A 22,993-nucleotide genomic window follows, 5' to 3' on the forward strand; every position below is an offset into this window, starting at 1 on the left:
AGAAACCCCGTGCTACAGCCCGCCGCTGTGCATTGGACCCCTCTAGGTGCCTCGCCTGAGCCGATCCAGGATTTGCTCCCTGGTGCCCGGCTGTTCACTCAGCACAAGGTCCAGCCCCACGGGGACGCCTTTCGGAACCCCCTCCCTTTTCAAGGCTGAGTGGCAGCGCGCACACACCACGTTCTGTGAGCTGTCCACCTGTGGACAAACGTGGGCTGTTTTCACCTTCGGCTGCCGTCCTGAGTCACCTGGCCTGACCCGACCCCTGCTGCCCTGGCCCCATCTGGCCTCGACAGTTCTGTGGCCCCCACCTCTGGCCGAGGGGACGCCCACATTCCCCTGCTCCCACCCTCTCCAGCCTGCACCTCTGGGCGCCGACCCTGTCCGGGTGACACTGCCGCCCCCGGGTGGGCAGCCCCCACTGAGACAGTGGTCTCAGGTCCCCCGGCTTCGGTCCCATGTCCCCTCGTAAAGAGGCCGGGTCCAGGAATGCGCATCCGGCTCTGGGGTTGGTGGTCAGTTTCTGGCCAGAGCAGCGCAGCCTGGTGGGGCATTTAAAAGGTAGTGGTTTGGCTTATTTGTTGTATGTCACAATCCAGGGGCAGCGGGGTGCTGAGCTTTTCTCCCACCTGCCTGTAACCGGGGAGCTCGGTCCCTGGGAGGGGAGAGACAGTTGGGGGGCTGTGCCCCAGGAGGAAGGGAAGCTCGGGAACAATGGAGGATGGCGTGTGGCTCTCTGGGGACAAGGGGACCCGAGGGCCTCCCTGTCCCATCTGGAGGACAGGGTGGAGGTGAGTCCAGAGTGAAGGGAGTGGGCGTCCAGCAAAAGGCAGCGGGCAAGCGTCCCCGCTGGAGCCCTCAGACCTCAGGCCAGTCCTGGACTCGGTTTCCTCCTTCAGTCCCTCCACAGCCCCTGCTGTGGCGCACTGCTCTGTCCCCCTAACAGAGGCCACCGAACTCGGGGTCCTGGACAGAGGGAGGGCCTTGTCGCTCAGTTAGTTGTAAAGACACTCGCGTTCGCTGAGAAGTCACCTTTTAGTCCTGTTCACCGAGGTTAAAAAGAGCCCAAGCAGTTTGCCTCCTACAGTCATTCGTGGGACTGGGTCCCCCTGCCCCGCCCGCGTCTGTCCGGTTCTACAGCCTCACTGTCGCTGCCGGGAAAGACGGGGCCACTGAGAGATTCGGCGGGCGGGCGCCCCGGGAAAATACAGGCTGGGCAGAGGGTCAGGGCCACCGCCGCCCTCCGACCTCGGGTAGAGGGTCGGAGAGGCGGGGCCCCGCCCCGGCACCTGCGGCTCCGCGCGTGGGGCTGAGTCTGGGACCGCGGGATCTGGCACAATGGTCTGCGTAGGCAAAGAGGAAAGGTTTCCAACTCTTTGCATAGAGAAATCAAATGCAATCTGAAAGTCCGTGGAGGAAGTTCACACGTGGACACCCAGCCGTTGCGGCAGCTCCGACCGCAGTCCCCGCCCACGCGCGACCGCGCGGGCGTCACTCTTCACACCCAATAGTGTTCTCCTATCGCAGCTTTTCATCCTGACTGATGACACAGCTCCCTGAAGGCAGACGCATTGACATGCCGCTAGGAAGCTGTGAACACCCCGACGAAGGCCAGAGGGTAAAGCACAACCGTGTCCTTTACTTTTAAGGCGAATCGCCTTTTCCGCGAGGCGCTTCCAAACTCGCCCCGGTTTGGAAAATGTGTTTTCCCTGCACGTGCGATGACGCCCTTGGCCAGCAGGGGGCGCTCGCGCACCGGGTCTGGGCGGCGTGCTCCTCCCCGGCGGGGCTGGAAGGTGGAAGGGCTTGAACTGTCCGGGGGGCTTAGGGTTCGCTGCGGAGCCCGGGGGCCTCACTGGAGAAACCACAGGACAGCGGGCCCCCTGTACATCCGAGGACCCGCGGTCACCAGGCTGGGCGGGGGCTCCTTCCTTGGACTGCAGTGGGCGCGTCGGGTAACATTGCAGCAGCACCTGCAGTTTGGATTTGACCCGAGATGAGTGGAAGGACAGACCTCCTCCCCAAAAGAAAATGCCGCATCTTGAAAAATGCAGTGTTTGCTGTGCTTGGGGGTGAGGAGTCGAGGGAAAGGGAAGAGGCCCGGCTCTCTCTCCGTCCTTGTCTGAGAGAGGAACTTAAACTGGATTTCCCACCAGCGTGTCCAGGAATGGGTCCCAGTGAGTCACAGGCCTGAGCCGTGTCCCCCCCCCAGGGTCTGGGCCCAGAGATGCAGGCCCCCGACTGCACACACCTGCACCCCCCCGCCCCCCCCCTTCATGAGGTGGCCTGCAGCGTCGGGGTGGGGAGGGGAGGGACGGTGACAGGCAGGTGGGTGAGAACAGACCCCCGGGGGCTGCCGGGCTCAGCTGTCCCGGAGTCCGGGCCCTGCTGGCACTCTGCCCGAAGGGGCGCGTGTTCACCGTGAGGGGACAGCTCGTTGTTCATGGCATTGTGTGGCCCCGGCTCCCTTCCGCCACAGGTGTCGGCAGGAGCGACACTTTGTCCTCGGCTGTTCCTGAAGTTCAGAGCCGGTTTTGGGGACCCGGCCCTCTGAGGGTGCAGGTGGACTGTCTGCCTCGTCTCCCGAGTGAGGGGCCGGCCGGGCCCTGTGCCTTTGAGCCTCCCAACCTTGTGAGTTGTCACGGCGGCCACCAGGGCAGCTGTCCCTCACCCCAGCTTTGTCCCCTCAGCCTGCCCTCAGCTCTGGGTCTGTCAGCACAGGCGGCCCCTCGCCGTGAGCCCCAGTCACCCGGCTCCTGCAGACGCCTCGTCCTGTGACAGGGCCCTGAGCCCCAGGGCCAAGGTCAGGGCACCGGACCCTGGGACGCAGCCACAGTGCCACTTCAGAGTCACACTCTGCAAAGACGTCTCTCTGTTGATCCGTCTTGAACGTGTCCCCATGGTGACATCCAATGGCTGGAACTGGTGACGGTTTTCGTTTTGGTACTTTCTTACTCCAGGGCCCAGCAATGCCCGCCCAGGCCCTCGAAGGGCAGGGTGTTAAAAAGGAGTAAGAAGGCTTGCGAAGTACGGGGTGTGTTCGTCCCTAGGTCACCCTCCCTGCCCCTGCCCAGGGGACTGTCCCTTCATGTCAGAGAAGGGTTGAGTGATGCGCTCACTGTCCGTCCAGGGCTTGGTCCCTGGGGCCGCTCCCCCGGCAGGTCTTGGGGCAGGCCGGGGCCCCAAACCCACAACGTACAGCAGGAGCGACGGTCACCGGCTGGACACACGGTGGGCGGCAAAGGTAACAGAGAGGACTGGACTGTTAAAAGTTGGGTCCTGTTGCTTGTTGCTTCTCAAAGTTTGTAGCCTGACTTTTTGTTAAGTCCGAACGTCCGATGGCCCAGGAATGTGCTCGCCCTTGGGAAGAAGGGAGGGCCGGTCGATGGGGTCAGCCCCAGGCACAGGCGCCGGACCCTGGCGTGGGGGCAGGGGCTGTGACGGGCGCCCTTCCCGAGAACACGCATCCCCACTCATTTCCTGAACGTTGGCTGCCACCGGAGACTGTGCGGCTGAGTTCAGGAGACCAGACTCTTCGGTTTGGCTTTCTCGTCAGAGGAAGCACTTCTGCATCCTCGAAACCAGGTGCTCCCACTGCCCGTGGGAAAGGTGCCTGGACACGAGGCGAGGGCGTGGCCTGCCTCCTTTCGGTTCCTTCCTGTGGCCCAAAGCAGCCGGGCAGGCAGGCAGCCGCGGACACACAGCCCGGCCCCTGCTCCGCGGGTTCAGGCTGCGCGTGTGACAGTGAGCAAGTGTCCTCGGGGGCCTGCAGAACACCCGTCCTTCACGAACTTCGAGTCCTTCACGAAGATGGCTTATCCAGGGGCCTGCAGGGCCAGGGGGGAGGGACTTTGCGTTTTGCCCTTTTCCTGATTTCATGGCTCTCGGGATGTGCAGGCCTGGGCAGCATCGTGGTTGGTGGGGCAACCCTGGCGGGGACCTCGGGCCACCGCAGCGCCGCCCCTTCTCTGGACCACCGGCGGCAGGTGCAGCGCGGAGTGAGACTCGGCTCAGCCAAGCAATTTTCCCTGAGAAAGTGCTGATCACGCCCAGCGCCCTTGTTCATGTCGTGGTCTCCGTGCGGAAGAGCTGTGAGACAGACAGACTGCCGGGCCATCTCTCCTGCCCCACAAGCCCTGTCTGCGCAGGTCGGGTGGAAGCGGATTCTCCCTGGGAGGACGGGGGTGAGCAGCACCCCCTTTGACAGGATGGCGCCTCCACCTCGCTGGGCACCCCTGGTTCCCAGGACCAGCGAGGCCGGTGGTGAGGCCCTGACAGCTGCTCCCTGCACCTCCTTGAAGCCACCGGCAGGAAAGGGCTGGACCGTCTTCACGGGCCCGCAGCCTCTCGTCCAGTGCGGACTAGAAGCCAGGGAAATGACTTGTGTTTCCAACGTCGTAAGTTTTGGGGTGACGCATGACATGCCAGGGGGAATCTGCAAACTGAGCTACGATGTCCCTTGAGAGTCCGTCCAGACAGACTCGGCATTGACTTTGAGGCTCCCCTCCCCCAGGCCGACCCCAGGACGCCCTGGCTCTTCTGAGAAGTTGCTGGTCCCGTGGTTCCCTGGGGCCGTGTTTGTCTGGGTGTCACAGGAAGCGACTGCGCCACTGCTGGCGGAAGGGCTTCTGCGATGTCTCAGCAGCGAGCGGGTGGCAGAGAACGCCTTCCTGCCGAGTGGGGGCCACTCGGGCGGCCGACCCTTGACTGTGCCCTTGGCCCGCCCAGAAATACGTTTGCTGCTGCATCACGGACCCCAGTGGGGTTGATTAAGGCCTCGGGCTTTTCTCTGTTGCTGGGAACCCCACCCTTGAACCTTTGATGCAGGGGGAAATTTCAGGTCACCTGCTGGCTGCTCAGATGCCACATCTCTTCTCCAATATTGGAAAACAAGGGGGCGGCTTTGAGGTCGGGGGGCGGGAGGCTCCGAGGAGACAGAGAGTCCTGGAGGGGCTGCTGGGCCTGTGGTGTGAAGACCCTGTCCCACCCCCACGGTGCAGCGGTCTTTGTCCTTAACCCCTCGGCCTGGGGGCGGCTGCCGGGCCGGGGTGCGTAGCGTGTCTTGGGGGGGACTCTGTGGCCAGACATTACATCCCTGGGACAGGTGGAGACCGTGACACGGCTGTGGCCTCGGGGGCCGAGCAGACTCCCTGGGCAGCCCAGCACGAGGTCCGAGGGACCTGGCGCCTGGAGGCCTCTCCTCTCTGCTCTCCGCAGCCTCTAGGGGCCCCGGAGGCGGGAATGTGCCGGCGACCAGTGTGGACCAGGCTGCCTCCTCCTGGCAGGCCCCGTGTGCCCTGCGTCCGCCCCACGCCAGCCCCACCGGTCTGTGCGGTAGGGGGGTCTCGGCTGCAGCTGCCAGGCCCCGCCTGAGCTGACTGTGGGGGGCGCAGACGAGCCGCCGGGGCGAACGCGGTCTGGCTGTTTGGGGGGGGGCTGCCCCCTTGTAGGTTCCCCGCCCCATTTCTCCCTGGAAGTCCTTGCTCTTCCAGCCTGGTTTCCACTTCTCCGGTGTCATTTACTTTGTTCACTGTGCGCCCCTCCCACGCCCACGGCAGAGTCACAGACCGGGGAACAGAGCCCTGCGTGAGGCCTGGGCAAACGCCCAGTCTCCAGCTGCCCAGGAAGTCCCCAGGGGGCGTGGGCCCTTGAAGAGCCCACGGAAGTTCCTGGAGGGGCAGGAGGTGCTCCAACCAAGGGGACGCGGAGACCCCTCCGACAAGCACGCACAGCGCACCCGAGGCTCTGGTGGGCACCCAGGGGCCGGTTCAGGAGGAGCACAGGGCCTGGAGCAGCGTCCTGTCCAACCTCGGGAATCTCGGGTGTGGGGGTGGGGGACAGAGAGACACATCACCCCCCCCCCCCACTGTGGCTGAACTGCCGAACCCCTGCCAGGAAGCTGGCAGCCCACGGGCGCTGCTCCAGTGTCAAGTGACAGGGTCCCGGCTGCCGGCAGCGGGGGCTCCAGACCGCCTGCCCACCCCCTGCCAGGCCTGGCTCCCCTCACTGCCCCAGAAGCACCCCCACCGGACTGTCTGCTCCGGAATGCGGGCCGCAGTTCCTCAGGGTCCCCTCCGCACAGGGCACAGCCTTTGAAGCCCTTGAAGAGGAGCCCCCCCACGCCGGCACGGCCTGCCCCCCACGTGGGCTCGCCAGTCGGGCCAGAACAGTGCTCTCCATTCCGCAGGGAGCACGCGAGTCCCGCCTTTTCCCTCCGAGTTTTCCCAGGCGGCCAAGCCCAGCACCCGCTGTTGCCCAAAAGTGTCATCGGCCTGACTCAGGGTTGCTGAGGGCACCCCGGGTCGCCTGTCTCCTTCCTCCCCGCCGTCCACGCGTCACCATGCCCGGAGACGGAGGGCCGGTGACAACGGTGGTCTCCAGCCCCACACAGCGCAGCATCTGTGCCCACAGCGCAAGGCCACCTGTCCTCGTAAGAGTGTATTTCAACCACCATTTATGAGGGCTCCGTGCCCTTCCAGGTGTAGGCAGGTGTGCGCCACCGTCCTGGGCCGCCCCCTCCAATGTGCCCCCGGAGTCAGCGTTGCCTCTGCCCTGGCGCCGCGGACTCGCCCTTGGCCAGCCCTTCCCAGGGCCTGCCTGCCGCCAGCCCTTGTCCACTTGGGCCCACGGGGGGCCAGGCAGCTGCTCCAGCGCGGAGCAGGTCCCTCCATCTCCCCCCTTGTCCTTTGCCGGCTTTTCCCAGGAGCTGCCCCTGGCTCTCTGCCAAACCTGACTTACACACACTGCGCCCCGGACGGCGCCCGCGCTGACCGGGGACCGAGGGGGGACACAGGCCCGAGGCACAGCCATGAGGAGGAGCCGGCGCAGGACTCACCTTGTACATGTTGCACAGCCCCGGCGGGCCGCGGGCATGAGCGGGCAGAGGGCTCCTGCCCTGCTTCAGCCAGGGTACCTGCCGGAGGGACACAGAGTGGCCGGTTGAGTCCATGAGGTCCTCCAGCAGTGCCCCCTCCTGTCCAGGCTTGGCTGGGCCCCAGGCGGTGGGGGGATGGGCGTTAGAGGGCCAGGGGGTGCAGGTGGATGGGTGCTGGGCATGAGAGGGGAGATTGAGGGGACACAGGGAAAGAGAAGCCGGCAGCTGCAGCCCCGAGGACTCAGGGCAGGTGGCTGTCAGAAGAAAAGGAACAAGAGGAAGCTCTCGGGAGGGGCGCTGTCCTGCGGCGTCTGCTCTGAGGCCCGTGCCCAAGTGCACGGCCACGTTCCGTCAAGGCTGCGGCAGGCGCCAGACCTGCGCGGTCTCGGGGAAAGTGAAGAGAGTGGGTGGCTTCCACCCGGCGTGAAGCTCCACAGGACTTTCTGGCGTCTGAACTGGAGCCAGTAAAGGTCACATCAGTTTATGGGCAAGGCTTTGCTTTTCTTTCTTTTACGGCAGGTGTGTCCGCTGCTGTGAGTGAAGTCACACCTGCTCCGAGGGGTGACGGGTGGCCACCACGTTCGGGTCCCTCAGGGGAAGGACAGGTTATTGGGAGCACCAGGTGCGTAGACCCGGTCTGGCCCACCACAGGGAGGGACAGGCCAGCGCGACGTCCTTCCTCACTGTGGGTGGCACGCGGGAGCCTCACGTTAGTAGGATATAATATTCCTAGGCAGGAGTGACGCATCAACTTTGACCGTGTTGTCGTGAATCTTCCTGGATTGTGTTTGTGGCTACTTCGTTTGCTCCGGGGCAGTCCCTGTCCTCTGAGTGGTGTGGTTGAGACCGGACCTGAAGTCCCTCCCTTTACACTGTCCACAGCAAAAGGGGGACTGAGACAGAGAGAGGCAGGGAGGCAGGGAGGCGGGAGGACCCTGCGGTGCTCGGGACGCAGAATCCAACCCGAGGGCTCCGGGCAGCGTGGGATTGGCTGGAGGCGAAGTGGACCTTTGGTAAGCAGGTTAACTGCTGGCTGTTCGTGGAAACACACTGTGGTTACCACATGGAGACAGGCCATCACAGCCCAGAAAAGTGTCTGCAGAGGGGACCCCCTGGCCTCCAGAGGCAGGTCCGCGGGGTGCGAGCTCGGCCGCCCAGCTCACTCGGGTGTTGGGGTTCGGGGGGCCTCTCTGCACCAGCCGCGGGTGAGGGCGGCTCTCCGTGGTGCTGGGGCGCGCATGCGGAGGCAGCTTCTCGCCGTGGGTCTGCGCCACGGCCCGGCCTGTGTTGTCTCTGCCGAGACGAGGCCTGGCTGTCCCCACAGGGAGTCGTGACCCTTGAGGGGGGAACAGGCACGTCCACACCGCACACGCGGCCACAGACCAGGGGAACGTTCCACCGAATTTCTCCCCTGCGGAGGACACTGTCCCTTCTCCACGAGGAGGGGCGTCTCTGAGACCTGTCCAGCTGGCCCTGCGGTGGCTGTGCGCCCCAGCAGTCACAGGGGACTTCAGGGGTGCAGCCTGGAGGGTGGGGCGGGAGGGGCCGGGGGGACGGACCGCGGGCCTCAGGCCCAGCCCTGGGGACTAGCCGGGGTTCGGGAGAGGCAGCTGAGCCCTGGCTCCCTGCGGCCGCCTGTCCCAGTGGGCAGGAGGAGGACAGCTGTGTCTCCAGGTGCTCAGAAAGGCAGGAAATGGTCCGGGAAGGCGCGGCCTCAGAGAGGGCACGGGCCCTGCTCCCAAAGAGGGCTGGGGGACCGGGACGGAGGGCAGCCCCACGCTAGTGGGGCCCCTCAGAGGGGCAGTTTGCCTTTGCCTCTTCTCCCCTTTGCCATTTTCTGTGAAGTCCAATGATTCCGGAGCGTCTAAGAGTGTACGTGGCCATCGTGGGGACCTCGGGGCGGTCCCCTCTTGGCCAGGGCTCGGTTTCCCTGCAGGTGACAGGCCCCTCGGAGGTGGGAGGTTGGGGTAAGCTCCCCAGGCCCCCACAGAGTTGCCTGTGACCTGGAGTCAGTGACACCAGAGGGAAATGGTGGGGAGAGCCCGGGGGCCCGTGAGGACAGGGCAGCTGGCAGGCTGTGCGCCCGGGGCCGGAGCCCGGTCGGAGCTGATGCGTCCCGGCTTCCCCCTCATCCGCCCGGGCCCGGCCCGAACTTACCCATCTCCGGTGCTCCTGTCGTCCTGAGGAAGAGCCGGCCCCCCCCCCAGGTCCTCCCATGTCCCCCGACCCTGCGCTCACTCGCCCCCACCTGGTGCACACATGCCCGTCTCTGTGAGGAGGTGGCCCAGGGAGCGACAGGCGCCACTCACCGGTCGGCGCCACTCACCTGTCGGCGCCGGGCCGGGAGCCAGAGAAACACCAGCAACAAATGCGCTCAGTGATGGAGGGGCACCAGGAAGGACAGCGAAAAACGTTCGCCCGGTTAGTGCACCACGCTCGCTCGGTCTGTTACAGCGTTAAATAAGTTTGTGAAAAGGAAGAAATAGATGAAGAGCCAAATTTCTCCACAGCCGCACTGGCCTATCATCACCAGGAGGCGGTCCCCGGTAAACACATCAACAAACGGAGTTTACAAAGGGCTCAGCGGACCCATCGAGACCCCCAACAGCCCGGGGGGGCCAGACATTCTGACCGAGGACGGCTGAGGGTGTGGGGAGGCGGCAGGACAAGGGACAGCGGGTGGCAGAGCAGCGGGTGGGCCCGACGGCCACTGCGGCAGGAGTTCCCGCAGGACGTCTCCAAACGCGTTGTCGGGCACAGACGCACCTGCCACCACACCTGGCTTTTCTCTAGAAAGGTCTCTGGGCAAACGGTGCACCGAGTGGCTGGGCCATGGCCACCGAGACTCGCTCCTGTGGGCCACCCCACTGAGTGGAGGTGGGGGGCACTGCCACTGGGCATGACCTTGGGGCTCCAGGCTCCTGCGGTGGGGGGTCCTTCCTGCCACTCCCCACGCCACCCTCCCCGCAGAGCGACGTGGCAGAGTCCACAGTCAGGGTGTCGTGTCAACGCTGGGGAATCGAGCTGCTGTGGAACTGAACTGTGGCTGAGGGAAATTCAAGTGCGGTGGGGAAAGGTCAGGGAACAGAGCTGATTGGTTGGTGAAAGGATTTCGCCCGAGCATCACACGGCGATGCTCTAATCCCACATGATCCACGCCAGAGGCTGGAAGGAAGGAGCTCGGGGTGATGAAGGCTTGTCCACTCTCAGGAAGGCACACAGACCGAACAGGGAACGCGGTGGCCAGGGCAGAAACGAGCCCTCAGCACCCTGGGGAGGGGCCCGACTCGGGGAGAGACAACCGTGAGCACCCGCCCTGAAGCCGTGTCCAGCTGTTACCTCGTAACCCTGCCTGCCACAAGACAAAGAGGGACAAGCGTCTCGTACAGCAGCCTCGGTCCCAGGCCCAGGAGTGAGGCTGGCAACTCAGGCTCTGTGAAGGGTCAGGCGGCGAGGACGTGGCCGCGGAGGGCCACCCTTTGCACACAGAGCGTGCACTCTGACCTGAGCCCTGGTGCCCAGCACCCCTCCCAAACCCACATTCCAGGGGCCTGGGGGCCTGGTCCCCGGCCGGCAGCAGCCCTCCGGACGACAAAGGAGCGTGTTCTCTGTCAAAGCCCTTTTCATCTCGGCTCTCAGAAGGGCCCGCCTCCTCAGGGACTTTGCAGGGCACTTTCCTTGAATGTCAGGTCCCCGCCCCCAGGGGGTGGGCGCGGGGTGCATTCCCAGGACTGGGGGCCGCGCTGGCCCAGGCCCAGGGAGGGCGGGGGTCCCGGGCAGCACAGCCCCTGTCCCCGAGCCGGCAGCTGCCCCGAGCAGGCCCGCCTGACTCTACAGAAACCCTACTCTCAGGGGCGCCCAGAACAGCTGCTTCCCCGGATACACGCCCGTCAGCGCCACCAGCCAGTCTGGCCTGTGGGCGCCCATTAGTACCCTGTATCCCCGAGCTGATGGCCCGAGAAGCGGTGAATGCCTTGGTGTACCAGGCTTCCACGAATGACGGCCAGACCTTTGGGGTCCCCTCTTTCCCAGCTTCTGCCCAAGGACACCCGAAGGCCAGGCTCTTCCGAGGCCCAGACAGAGCCCGGCAAACACAGCATCAGAACCGGACACTCGGCGGCCCACCCCTTTCCGCCCCTGGGCTCCCAGGGCTGCTGGGGGCCTGAGCTGGGTGTCTGGGGGGTGCGGCCCCCCAACCCTGTGCTTCAAAGCAAACGAAGACTCCACCCCAACCAGGGGAGCTGAACAAACACGGCCAGGAGTCCACACACCCCCGTGCAGTGTGGCGTTCCCTGCCCTGCGCTTTCACGAGCCGCCGCGCGGTGACCCCACAGCCTCCGGCTGATGCCACGGCCCCAGAGGGAAGGGCCCGGCCCTTTAGAGCCTTCATCCAACAGTCAGCGGTGGACACAACCGACACTTTCTGAAATCGGAAGCAGTTGCTCACACCTTGTTTCCATGTTTAAAGATCCTGTAAAAACGTTCTGGTTTTCCCAGATCCCTGAAAATCTGTTTGCCTAGGAGGTGCTTGCTTCTGCAAGTGGAACCTTTTCGCTGAAAATATTGGAGACTTGGAGCAGTAGAGGCCAAAATCCTCAGAACAGAAGAAAACACACGTGCACACACACACCCACTTGGAGATTAAAGTCACGATGCTGCAGACAAATGCTTCCACAGTTTTATTTGAACTTGGACTATGACATTTAAATGAAGCTTATTTTATAATATATGCTCTTCAGACATTTCCTCTTTTTTCTCTTTTTTTTGCACAGTTTACATATATGTTGCCTGCTCCTTAGGTTTAGCAGAAAGTGCAAGGTTTTTAAGGTGCGGCGCGCCCGTGGGCTGCGTAGCCTGGGAGTGCACCTCGCCCGCAGCCAGGGTCTGCTGGGGCGGGTGGCGGTGCTGGCAAAGCGGCTCAGGTTGGCGCTGGCGTTAGAAATGGGTCAGATGACCCCCACTCCAGACACGAAGCCGGCCGCAAAGGGAAGAGAAATGGCTACACACAGACCCAGAAAAAACAGCCAGAAAGTGAATTCTGTAAGCCCTTAATATACGCAAAGTGTCATTCACCCAAAGTCACGACAAGGGAGACCTGGACTCCGGGTGGACGCAAAGACGTGGGCGGCACTGAAAACCTGGGCCCGAGACGCCCTTGCAGTGGGCAGAACGGACACCGGTCACCCTCAACAATGTCACGTTCGTCACTCACTGCGGCGTGGTGGTCACACACAAAAGCAGGTTTCAGAAACTCGCCAGCTCTGAGCAGCGCGGGCTTTCTGGGGCCCTGCTCCCGGGCGAGGCCCCCCACCGGCCTCCCCAGAGCAAGCGCAGCCCCAGCCGGAGGGAGAGCGGCATCACCGGGTGACCTGTGCGTGGCTCACCAGGCCCGGTTTCTGAAAGCCTCTCTCCTTCCCCGTCACGCTGTCCGCCCACCGCGTGACCGGGCCACACAACCTGCCATGTGCCCCAACGCCACTCCGGGGGGCTCCTGACACAGGGCCACGCGGGACCTGCTCACACCCAGCTCTGGGCCACGCTGTGGGAGGGGCCCACGCAGGAGCTCTCTTCCCTGCCACGCATTTTTACCTACAGAACATTTCACAGTAAAGGCTGGCAGGCTCGGTGCTCAGATGAATGGAGTCACAGAACAGCAGTTTTGATTCAGAGACACACAGGCTTCTCCCCCCGCTCCCCTCCCCAACCCGGCGAGGGAGGGAGTTTGCCCATGGCGCATTCAGATGCCCGCTGGGCTCCACAATCGCGTTCATTATTGTCGCAGCGCCAGGCACAGACCTCAGTCCCAGGGAGAAGGAGCAGGCCCAGCAGAAGCCCAAGCAGCCAGGAAGCCCCAAGAGCAAGACGCCGACCGCAGCCCGGAGGCCGGCCCCGCGCCACAGCCCGCCGCCCCAGGGTGCAGAAGTCCCGAAGTCCCCCCATCCCCCGGGCAGCTGCAGCCCTGGCCCCCGAGGGACTGAGAGCTTTCCCAGCAGAGACGAGGCCCTGCGGGCTGACGGCAAATCCTGTGAGGGAGGCGCCGCGGCCGCCGCTGCCCCGCTCCAGTTCGTTAGACTAGCGCGCGCCCGACTCCTCGGAGCTCACCTTGCCCGAACCCCGCTTGGGCACGCCCCTGTCGCCTCCAAAGAAGCGCCCCAGGGAGTCAAGGATGCCCGCGTCCCTGCGCCTCGGGAGGAAGGCGTGCCTGGCGTGGTCCATGGGGCTCGCGGAGGCCAGGTACTTGGACCCGTGCCGCTGCGAGGGTCTCTTCTGGGCGGCCATCACGTCCGGGGCCCCGCGGCTGCCGCACTGTCCTCTTGGATGGTCTGGAGCTCGTCTGACTCGGAGGGCCTGTCTTTGAAGGTGTTGTCCTCCCTCCCCGGGGCGTCTCGGGAGAAGAGGCGGGCCAAGTGGGGGCGGCCCCCGGGGTCAGCTGGGCTGGCGTCCGGCCAGGCATTCTTTGGGCCCGCCGTGCACTTGGAGTCTGTCACCGCTGGGTCCTGCGAGGGGCTCCCATTGTCCGGGTCCGCAGCTGCCTCTCCTGCAAACAACAGGGAGAGGTGAATGCGGGCCGTGCTGGGCCGCGCCGGACAATGCTGCTTTCATGGCTGGTCCACCGGCCTCCTACAAAACCCACTGCTGCGCCCTGCCCCGGAGCACCAGGGCCGCCCAGACCGACCGGCACGGCCTCGGCTGGCGCCCCGCGGCAGCTCTGTGTCCCAGAGGCCAGGGAGCGCCCTGTTCCCCCACATTTGGGGCCCTAGGAGAGGCGCGTGGAGCTCCTGGCAGAGACGCTGCGGTCCCATCCGATGTCCCCGGGGGTCGGCTGGCCCTGCCCCATTCAGAGGACACAGGACGGCCGTGCCTCTAAGGGACCTGTGTGCACGGAAGCCCGTGGGACACACGCTGAAGCCCTGGGGGCTTTTGTTGGACAAAAGGCAGTTCTAGGTCTCCTGTAAAATGGGAGCTTCCAGCAGCCAGTTGCCACCCTGTCATGAAGAGGCGGGGGCTCAGAGTTCCGTGTGGGGGTCCCACAGGGGTTCACACCTCAGGGACGCTCACTCAGGACTCTGGTCCAACTGCCCCGCTGGCCGCATGACAGTGGGGACGTCGGCGTGGGGACGAGGCCTTTTGCTTGGCCTCCGGTCCCAGAGGTTTCCATAAAGAGTGCAGCGATTCTCTCGGGAACCGCAGCCGACCCCTTTGCTCTCCAGTGAAGAGCTCGGTGCACGTGAACCTCAGTGCGGCCCCAGCCGCTCCCTCCCCGGCTTCTTTCCCTGGGTGGTTTACTCACACTTCCGGGGGTGGCGTCGCCCACCTGACCGCCCACAGTCTGCGCACTGGCATTGACCCAACAGCATCCAGCCGTTCCCCTGTCCCTCCATCCACCCACCCACTCACCCAATTACTCACCCGCCCACCTGCCATTTCCCAAGCGCCTAGTGAGTGTGACTCCCGTGCTAGGTGTTTGGTTTGCAGTGATGGACAAGCAGACCTCGTCTGATGAACGTCTCATGAACGTATGTGCGGGTTGAATAGCACCCCCACCCCCGTCCTAACCCTTGGATGCTACAAATGTGACCTTGTCAGAAACAGGGTTGCCTGCAGGTGTCATCAAGTTCACACAGGGTCAGGCTGGCGTGGAGTGGGCCCTGGTCCAGTGGCCGGCACCCTTCTAAGAGCAGCCTGGGACTCAGACACCGGGGAAAAGGCCAGGGGAGGATGCCCTCGGGGACCGAGCGGAGGAGTCTACAGGACCAGGGGCTTGTGGCTGCGGGAGCATTGGAAGACCACAGAGGAGACCCTGGCCCGGAGCCTCTGGGGACCGGGGTCCTGCCGGCAGTCTGGTGCCAGCCCTGTGGTCTCCAGGCCCTTGCTCCAGGCCGCGCGGCCTGAGGCAGTCGGTGCCACGGCCACAGGAAGTGGGTGTGATGTGCCATCTCACACCACGTGAAGATGTGAGGGGAGGCAGTGCAGGATGGGGGCAGCAAGGCCCCTGAAGGGACATCGGGTGACGTGGGACTGTGCTGTGGCGCCTGCGGGTGGGCTGGCGCTCCTGTGGAGGGAAGGGCCCCGGGGCCCGGCCGGGGGGGTCAGCCTGGGGGCATCGCCAGGGAGCAGCAGAGAGGCCTGAGCCTGAGGTGGCGGCAGCAGGTGCCGACCTCGGGCGGGGCGGAAACCAGACGGGCTGGGATGGCGGCCCGAGGGGTGTGGGGCCTGTCGGGGTCCGAGTGGCTGTGTGTCTGCCGAACAGGCTTCTTTCACCCCATGAGCCAACGGCAAAAGGCCAAGGACCCCCCACTCACCCAATAGCATCAGGGGGGTCACGCAGCCGCCCCACGAGGGACAGTCACCAGGCAGTCAGTGCACTGGCCCCACTTTGCAGAGCAGAGTCCCCCCCCCCCCCCACGAGTATCAGGGACGTTGCAGGTGAGAGAGCACAAGGCCTGCGGTCAGCCCCAGGCTGCTGTGACCTCTGCTGGCAGAGGTGTCACGGGTGCCCCATGCAGCCGGGCCCAGGCCTTGGAGATGCCACACACGGGACACGCGTGTCTGCCACGCCCTCGGATGAACCTCGACCCCGTGGGACACTGGGCAGCACCGAGCTGCAGGCTTTTGCAGGGACAGTTTGCAGGTTTCCCCAGAAACAGCCCGACTTTCCGGCCCCGGTTTGGATTCCGTGGCCGACGAGAGCCCGCTCGAATGTGAGGGGGAACAGCCCTGGCGTTGTACTGGGCTGAGCGCGTGAGTCACACGGCGCGGGTCTGAACACTGACACTCCCACCCCAGCTGGGCTTTGTGGGCCTGGATACAGCAGTTCGTGAGCCACAGGCGTCTGTGTGGGAAAGCTGCTTCCCCCGCACGCAGGGGTGCGGGGAGAGCCGAAATCTGTGGATGCGCGGTGCTCTGGGAGGCCGAGGCCCTTTCAATTTGTGAATTAATATCGGCGTCAATCACGTTAAAGCCCGGTGCCCAGCCTCGACTGGGACCAACCTGGAGCTGGGCCAGTGGGACCACCCGCGGGTCTAGGATGTGCCATCCCAAGAACGTGGAGGCAGCAGCTGGAGCCGGCCGGGGCGCTCCCTCAGAACCAAACGCCACCCCTCAGCTGACGGCGAGAGCGGGCCTGGAAACCCTGGGTGGGTGGACCCCAGCACGGCAGGGCGGCGGTGCTGCCAAGCAGGCTGTGGCGTCTGAAGACCGACGGCTGTCGTGGCTGAGGGTCTCCCGCTGAAGACCCCCGCGTCCGGCTGCTCCCACCACGTCGCCCCTCACAGGCAGGGGCCTCCCTCTCGGGGCTCCCCCACCCCCGACCATTCCCAACAGGAGCCCAGACCACCCCGGTGCCTCTCCTCCCTTTGCCACCGCCGCCCGGGGTCGCTGCGCCTCTAAAGCTCCCTGCCCTTGCGTCCCTCATGGATTCTGCCCACACGTCATGGTGACCCCCAAAACTAAGCTTCCCAGTGCAAGGCCCCCCAGGGCAGGCCCCCGAGTGGCCCTCCTGCACCTGGCACCTGTCCCCTTCCTGCCTGTCCTGTCCCACCCGGAGGCCTGCTCTTGTGGCTGCTGGTTTCCCCAGGGTCCGCCCCGCAGAGCTGCTGCCTCTGTTTCCCTAAACTGCTTCCTGTTCGCTTGTCTGCTTTCTCAGCTGGCGGAGCCCACGTGTCTTGGGTCAGCTGCTTGCTGCAAAGGGGCTGCGGGCCCAGGAATTTGCCCGCGTGGGCCAGGGCTGAAGAGGGCCCTCCTTGTGTGCAGAGCACTTTTGTCCCCGGCGGGCTTGCCTGGGGCCGCCGAAGAGGGGGAGGGAGACAAAAGGCCTTGGTGTGGCCGAGCACTTGCTATGGCAGAAATCCTGCATCTATGACAGGCATGCGGCCGCCCGCCCGGCTCGCGGGGAGGTCTCTTTAAAACCTTTCACGAGCGAGTCTGATCCGCCCACCCCGCTCCCACTGAGGCCTCCTTTGTGTGCCCAGAACATGTAGTTTTTATTTTCTCCGAAGAGCTCACCCCTCGAGCCCTCCCACAGCAGGGTCGGCCGGGGGTCCACAGTGCCCGTCTCGGGGTCTGAATTCCTGCGTCACACGGCAGGGAGGCCGGTCCCTACGCTCAGCTTCCCATGCGCAGGCGGTGCGGCGATGCCGAGGTGAAACGCACAGCCCAGTCCTCACGGCCGAGTGGCCCGTGCCCCACGGCCACTCTGCCCGATAATCACGACTCGCCTCGGCCACAGGGAAGCAGGCGGTCCCCAGCCCAGCTCTCAGCCCCCGGCCTGGCCACTGCCTTCCCCGGGACTCCTTCCGGCCCTTTGTCCCTGTGGTCCTTCCAGAGAGACCCCGCCGGGCCCTGTGAGCGGTGGCCGCGGGCTTTATCACGGGGGAGGAGGAAGCCAAGACCTGGCTTCTGACCTGCGCGGACGTCCCAGGCTCACCCGGTACAATACCACACCCTGAAACTCCCCCGGAATCGCTGGGTTGCAAATGGCTGAGAAGAATCTTGTACCTGTGGCTGCCACCTCCTGCCGGCCATCAGGTCCCCGTCAGCCACCTGTGCCATGCAGGGGCCTCTTCCCAGGTGCTTGGAAAGATGGAGGGGCCCTGAGCTGGCTCTGGGGATCTCAGGTCCACTGCCCACCCCAGGCACGGGCCCACTGTCCTTTGCAGGGACTCGGGGGATGTCCCATGCCCCCCTGCTTCCCTCTGTGGGGGGACATGCCGCAGGAGAAGCTGAAACATGCGCCCCAGACGACCTGACCCTCCCCGGGCCGCGTCAGTCGGGTGAGCAGGACCCAAGTGCAGGCCCGCAAAGCCCGAAAGGGTCGCCATCCGGCCCTCTGCTGGCCAAGCCTGCGGCCTCTGTGAGCCGCGGTCTCACTGAAGCTCTGGGGAGAGGTCAGTCGGTGCGGCCCGCGGTGGGACTCGGACCTGACGGTTAGGGGCGGACACCCGCAGAGGCTGGGTCTCGGGAGCGGAGCCCGGGCGTTCGTCTGCCCGGCTCCCCTTTGTGCGCTGAGAGCCGTGGGGGCAGGTCACCTGCGCTGCCGAAGCTTCGGGCTGGACCTGCCCGTCGACGCTAAACAAGCGTATTTGCTTCACTTCATGAGTGAACTGAATGACGGTTATTTTTTACACGAGAGCACCAGGTGTGCTTTGGGAAAGGACGTCGGCCCTCTGGGGTGAGGTCTGTTGAATTCAGACCCCAGAGTTTCTGCGGAGCCTTGGCGGGGGCCCCAGGACCAGACCCGGGAGGCGAATGTGGGTGAGTGGCCCGGGCCTGGCTGTCGGAGCTGCTCTGGGGACATAGCCACTCACACGGGGGTGGCGGGAGGGGGGCTGGGAGGGCCAGTGAGGGGGTGGAAGGAGCACCTGTGCGCGTTTGTCCCAGGCAGCCAGGCGGGCAAGGACCAGCAGGAAACCCAGAGTGAACTCGGAGCGCCCGTTCCGCCCCCAGAATGAATGTCAGGCACGTGACGCCCTCACAGAAAGCGCGTTTCTGAGCTGCGTGGGCGCTGGGATGCCGCACGGCTCGCTGCAGCGGCACGGACCGCTCCTCCACGTCACGCTCACCTTCTTAAAGCAGACACACCGCTCTGCTCCCTGAGGAATCATTAACGCAGAGCCGCGTGTCAGTTAGAAGCCCGGGACACGGAGGAAGCGCACCGACCCCTCCCGGTGCCCCGCCCTGTCTCTGCTCCTCCCCGTCAGCTCCGAGGTCTGTTTGCCAGATCATCACATCACACAAGACGGTTTGTTTGGGAAGAACTGCCACTCAAAGTTTTGGGGAGAAAAACCCCAAAGAGGTTCGCGCGGCAGAACCTGTGTTATCTGTCTGTGACCAGCAGGAGGATGGGGCGTCACCACCGGTCCCAGCGGCAGGAACCCACGCCTGGGCTGGCCCTGCCACTGTGGCGATAAAGAAAGACCAACGTCCCCGTCTCTCTCTGTGGCCTCTCTGGAGCCCGCGTGTGCTGCCCACACGGACGTCACCACGTCCCTGCAACAGCCCCGAGTTAAAGTGGGGGGGAGGGGAGCAGAAGCGGGTGTTTGTCTGCACTCCCCGCCCAGGGCCCGGATCCAGGGCCTGACACCGGGCGATGGATCCTTCCGCTCCGGCTTCGCTGTGGTCAGATGAACGGGGGCAAGAGTTCAGGTTTAGCTCCTTTTGAAGGGTGCCCCTTCTCAGGCTGAAATGCAGTACTGAGTTGAACCATCACACTCCTAAGAGCATTTGCAGGTATTCAGAGGACACGTTTATCATTTGTTACCCAGGAAACTACCAGAATCCGTGGCCGCCTCTACATATCCCGCTCTGCAGGTTGGGTGTGACCCACGGGTTACAAGGTGAAACCTCATCACTGCACTGGCGCTTGGGTGGTTTGCTCACCAGAGGGTGACTCTTAGTCTTTTCTTGGGGACAGTTGCAGATCGGGCCTGCAGCTCCTTCCGTCCCTGGAAGCCACTGGAACAATGGTGCCAAATGTCAGGAGTGGGGACAATGCCTGCTTTTCACAGCCGCTGGGCTCCGAGCGTTTCACAGTTTGCCAGCGGTGCGGCCGGTACCAGCCGGCGGAGGCCGGTGCCGTCTTCCAAAGACAGAAGAAGGAACTCGAAAACCCTTCAAGTAGAGGCGCGTCCAGTGTGATGCTGACAAAGAACTCGGGGCAGGGAGCTGGGAGCCTTCGGACGGAGAGAAGGCGCGTCTCGGCCAGAAGCGCAGGAGCGAGGCAGGCTTTCCCGGATCCTCAGAGTATGGTCCCCGCTGCCCCAAGGCTCTCTAGGCGCCGCTGTGTCAGCCGAGGGCACGCTGGTTCCTTAGAGGGTTTTCTTTAGGGGGGTTGCTTGTTTCCTTTCCTGGAAGTCGTTTTGAAGAAATTTTTCAGGACCACGTACTCAGACAGCATTTCCATTTTATAGGGTGTCCGAGTGAAGAAATGTAAACTACATTCCCTGTCTATTCACCTCGTAGATGCCTCAAAGGATTCACTGGTGAGAATTCAAACCTAACCATGAGCCCTTACGACCATCCGTATTTAAGTTTTGTTGGAGCACCTCGAATACACTGCTGACTCCATAAGGGAATCATTTACGGATGGAGGAAGTCAGCACGCCCGTGTCCTGATACACTCGTACACACACAAGCGTGAATGTGTGTGCCTGTCCAAGTTCTCCCCAGCGGGAAAATCCTCCTGAGTCTCACTGTGCCGTTTCCCACTCTCACCGCGGACACACCTCGACGTCCTTCCCTACCGGTCCTGGCTCATTTCCAGGGGGTTCTGGTGTCTGAGCAGGTGAAGGACGCTGTCGTGTGGGTCACCCACCCGTGGAGGCCCCGGGGTGGGGGGGCTGGAGTGGGTTACAAGGTCCCTTCTCCTGAATCTCTACGAATGTCCTCTTGCAGAGCAGGAGTTGTGCGAGTTAGCGGGTGACGCTCGGACCCCCACGGGGGCTGCAGTGGGCTGTGTGGTCACCTGGGGCTGTGCTGAGGGTGTGGGTTTACCCGTGCGATTCCACGCAGGCCCGAAGTGCACCAAGGGGACTGTGGGGCACAGGGGCCTCCCTGTTCGCATCTTACACGCGGCTTCTGTGTGCTGCTCATGGTCCTGTCAGCACCTAACATGCAGTTTCCATGTGTCGCTCACGGATCTGCCTGTATCCGTCTAACACGCGGCTCCCCTGTGCCCGCCGCTCACTGGGGCCTCGGCTCTCAGGGCCGCCCTGGGCTTGTGCCGGCCCCGGCCGCCTCGTCCGTGGTTCGTAGCAGAGGATCCAGCAGAAAGAATGGAACATTAACACAGTTTCTGAAGCAATTAAAGAAGTTTCAACTAGAGGCGAATTTCCTACTAAGATCAGATACCACATAAGATCCAGCGGCGCAGGCGCGGTCGCTGCTGGTGGAGGGGCGGCCTTCTTCGGCACACGACCTGTCACCTGCGAAATCGTGGCTCTGCCGCCGGAGGGGAGAACGGCCTGGACACGCTGTGTCCACCAGCGGAACGGAACGTTCCGACTTCAATGTGCCGAGATGACATCACTTTACCTGCACAAGTCTCACTGGCTGGTGATGATCCAAACAGCTCTGAGCTGCCCTTTGTACCCTTACGGGTAGAGTTACAACTGTTGACACCGTGTCACATCCAATGTCTGTGGTGAAAGCCCCCCGCCCCCCTGGCCCAGCAGTTTTATCACGGTGCAGCTGCCGTGAGGTCCCTGCTGGCACAGGTGTAGGGCAGCTTCTGAACCTGGGGTGCTGGACATGGTGACAGGGTGGTGACGCAGCAGGGACGCAGGACAGGAGTCTGGGCGGGGCGAGGACCTGACTCTCCCCGGGGCCTTTGGCCTCTGAGGGGCAGGCAGCAGTGGGATGGGGGGGGCCCAGAGCGCAGCGGGCTGTTCTGTTTTCCTTCTCAAAGGCTTGTTTCTTCCATTCAGCAAACGGTGATGGCGGTGCTCTTGGAGCAGGAGGCCGGCGAGGCCTGTGCTCTGGGGGCGGCTGGGGGCGGCTGGGCACCCGTCCCGTGGTTGGAACCAGTGCGACTCAGGGTCCCCGCCCCTCCGACACGGCGGAGGGCATGGGCGGCGGTGGAGGAGTCGGGAGAGACGGTGCCACGGCCACTCTGCAGCTCCCACAAGCAGGAGGGAGATCAGAAATGGCAACGTTCACCGAGGGGAACCTAGCGTGGCTGCTTTCACTCCGGGGCCGAGGCCCAGCCGGCGACGAGGGCCCTGAGTCCTGGGTCCCGAGCCGGGCCGGCCAGTGCCCCCAGCCACGCCTTTCACAGCTGCTGTTTGTGCCACGGTGAGGTCTGTGTCCCTCTTTGTTCTGGACATCGTTCAGTTGTCCCATTGTGGCTCCGCTGCCCTTAAGTGACCCCGAAGCACTCGGGCGTTTCGAAGGCCAGGACCTGGGAGTAGGTGCACAGGGCGGGCGGCAGGGCCTGCTCGCCCCACAGGGCCGCCCCGCAGGTGCCGTCACTGCCCCCAGGAACCGGCCTCCAGGGACCTGGGGGGCGGGGCTCCTCTGCCAGCCCAGGGCATGGCGGGTGAGCTGGCCTCCACTCCTGCCGGGGCACAGGCCACCCTGGGCACCTTCCCTGTGCACCTCTCTCACCTGTGGGCCCGCGGGGGCAAGCTGTCCGCCTTGGAGACACCTCTGTCCTGAGAAAGTGAATGAGGGGCTCCCTCTCCTAGGTTTAGAAGGCGAGGCAGGAGCTGACTGACCCCAGTGTCCCCCGAGACAGGTTGGTGTGGCCTCAGCGAATGGGGGACGCCAGCAGGACCTCTGGTGTCCTTGAGATCACCGCCCAGCGCAGTCCCCACCTGTGTCTACAGGGCAGCCTACTGCCCCCTGGTCTCCACCTGTCTGCGTGGTCACCGGGACGCCCGCAGGGCGGCTTGGCCTCAGTCCATGGGGTCTGGGTGGCTCTTTTGTGAACAGAGATCGTGTGAGACAAAGGAGGGGCTGCCCGCGATGGAGCCCCTGGTGAGGGAGCTCGGAGGGCGGGGTGGGCCACGGCGCCCGCCTTCCCGCCTGGTTCTCCGGTGGTGAGGGCGGTTTGCGTCATGTGCGGGTGTGAGGGTCAGAAAAGCCCAGGACAGGGCTACGGCAGCACAGCGCCCTCCCCACAGCCGGACGACGCCCCGGAAGTGTGCCCTCCCTCTGGGTGGCCCAGGCGACGCCCCTCTGCAGTGTCGCTGTCAGGAGGTCGGTCCCACGGAGCGTTAGAGCTCCAGTGTGGTGTTTGCTCAGATCTAAGTCAGTCCTGCAGTGGACCGTCCCACGAAATGGAAAAGCAAGTAAAACTGGAGCGCGTGGCAGGGCAGCGGTGGGCCCGGAGGAAGGGGCCGCGTCCGTGGTGGGGCCTCGGAGCAGGGCCCCGCCCCCGCCTGGCCGCGCACCCGCTCCCCAGGGCCAGCAGCTCAGTCCTCGGGGACTGGGACCCGCTGAGTGTGACACTGAGCCTGGGCCATGTGACCCGCAGAGACTCATCGGTGACGGATACCGGCCTCTGCTCTTTCCTGGGATCCGAGGCTGCTGGCACTCGGACAGATGGCCCACGGGAGTGGGGGACTCGCGGTCTGAGAACGTGGCCCTCAGGCGGACTCCTGTTTTTTCTCTTTTTGTCAA

General features: G+C 64.3%; 1 protein-coding gene across 1 annotated transcript in view; it reads right to left on the reverse strand.

Moving 5' to 3' along the window:
* MBP (myelin basic protein) overlaps positions 1–22,993 on the reverse strand; it is a 62,764-nt gene that overhangs the window by 13,077 nt on the left and 26,694 nt on the right. Inside the window, 2 exon segments of the mRNA XM_037145872.2 lie at positions 12,977–13,167; positions 13,170–13,412. Of these exon segments, the coding sequence (XP_037001767.2) occupies positions 12,977–13,167; positions 13,170–13,412 (434 nt within the window).

The sequence above is a fragment of the Artibeus jamaicensis genome, unplaced genomic scaffold, assembly GCF_021234435.1.
Source record: "Artibeus jamaicensis isolate MK-2021 breed Jamaican fruit bat unplaced genomic scaffold, CSHL_Jam_final contig_354, whole genome shotgun sequence".
NCBI lineage: Eukaryota > Metazoa > Chordata > Mammalia > Chiroptera > Phyllostomidae > Artibeus > Artibeus jamaicensis.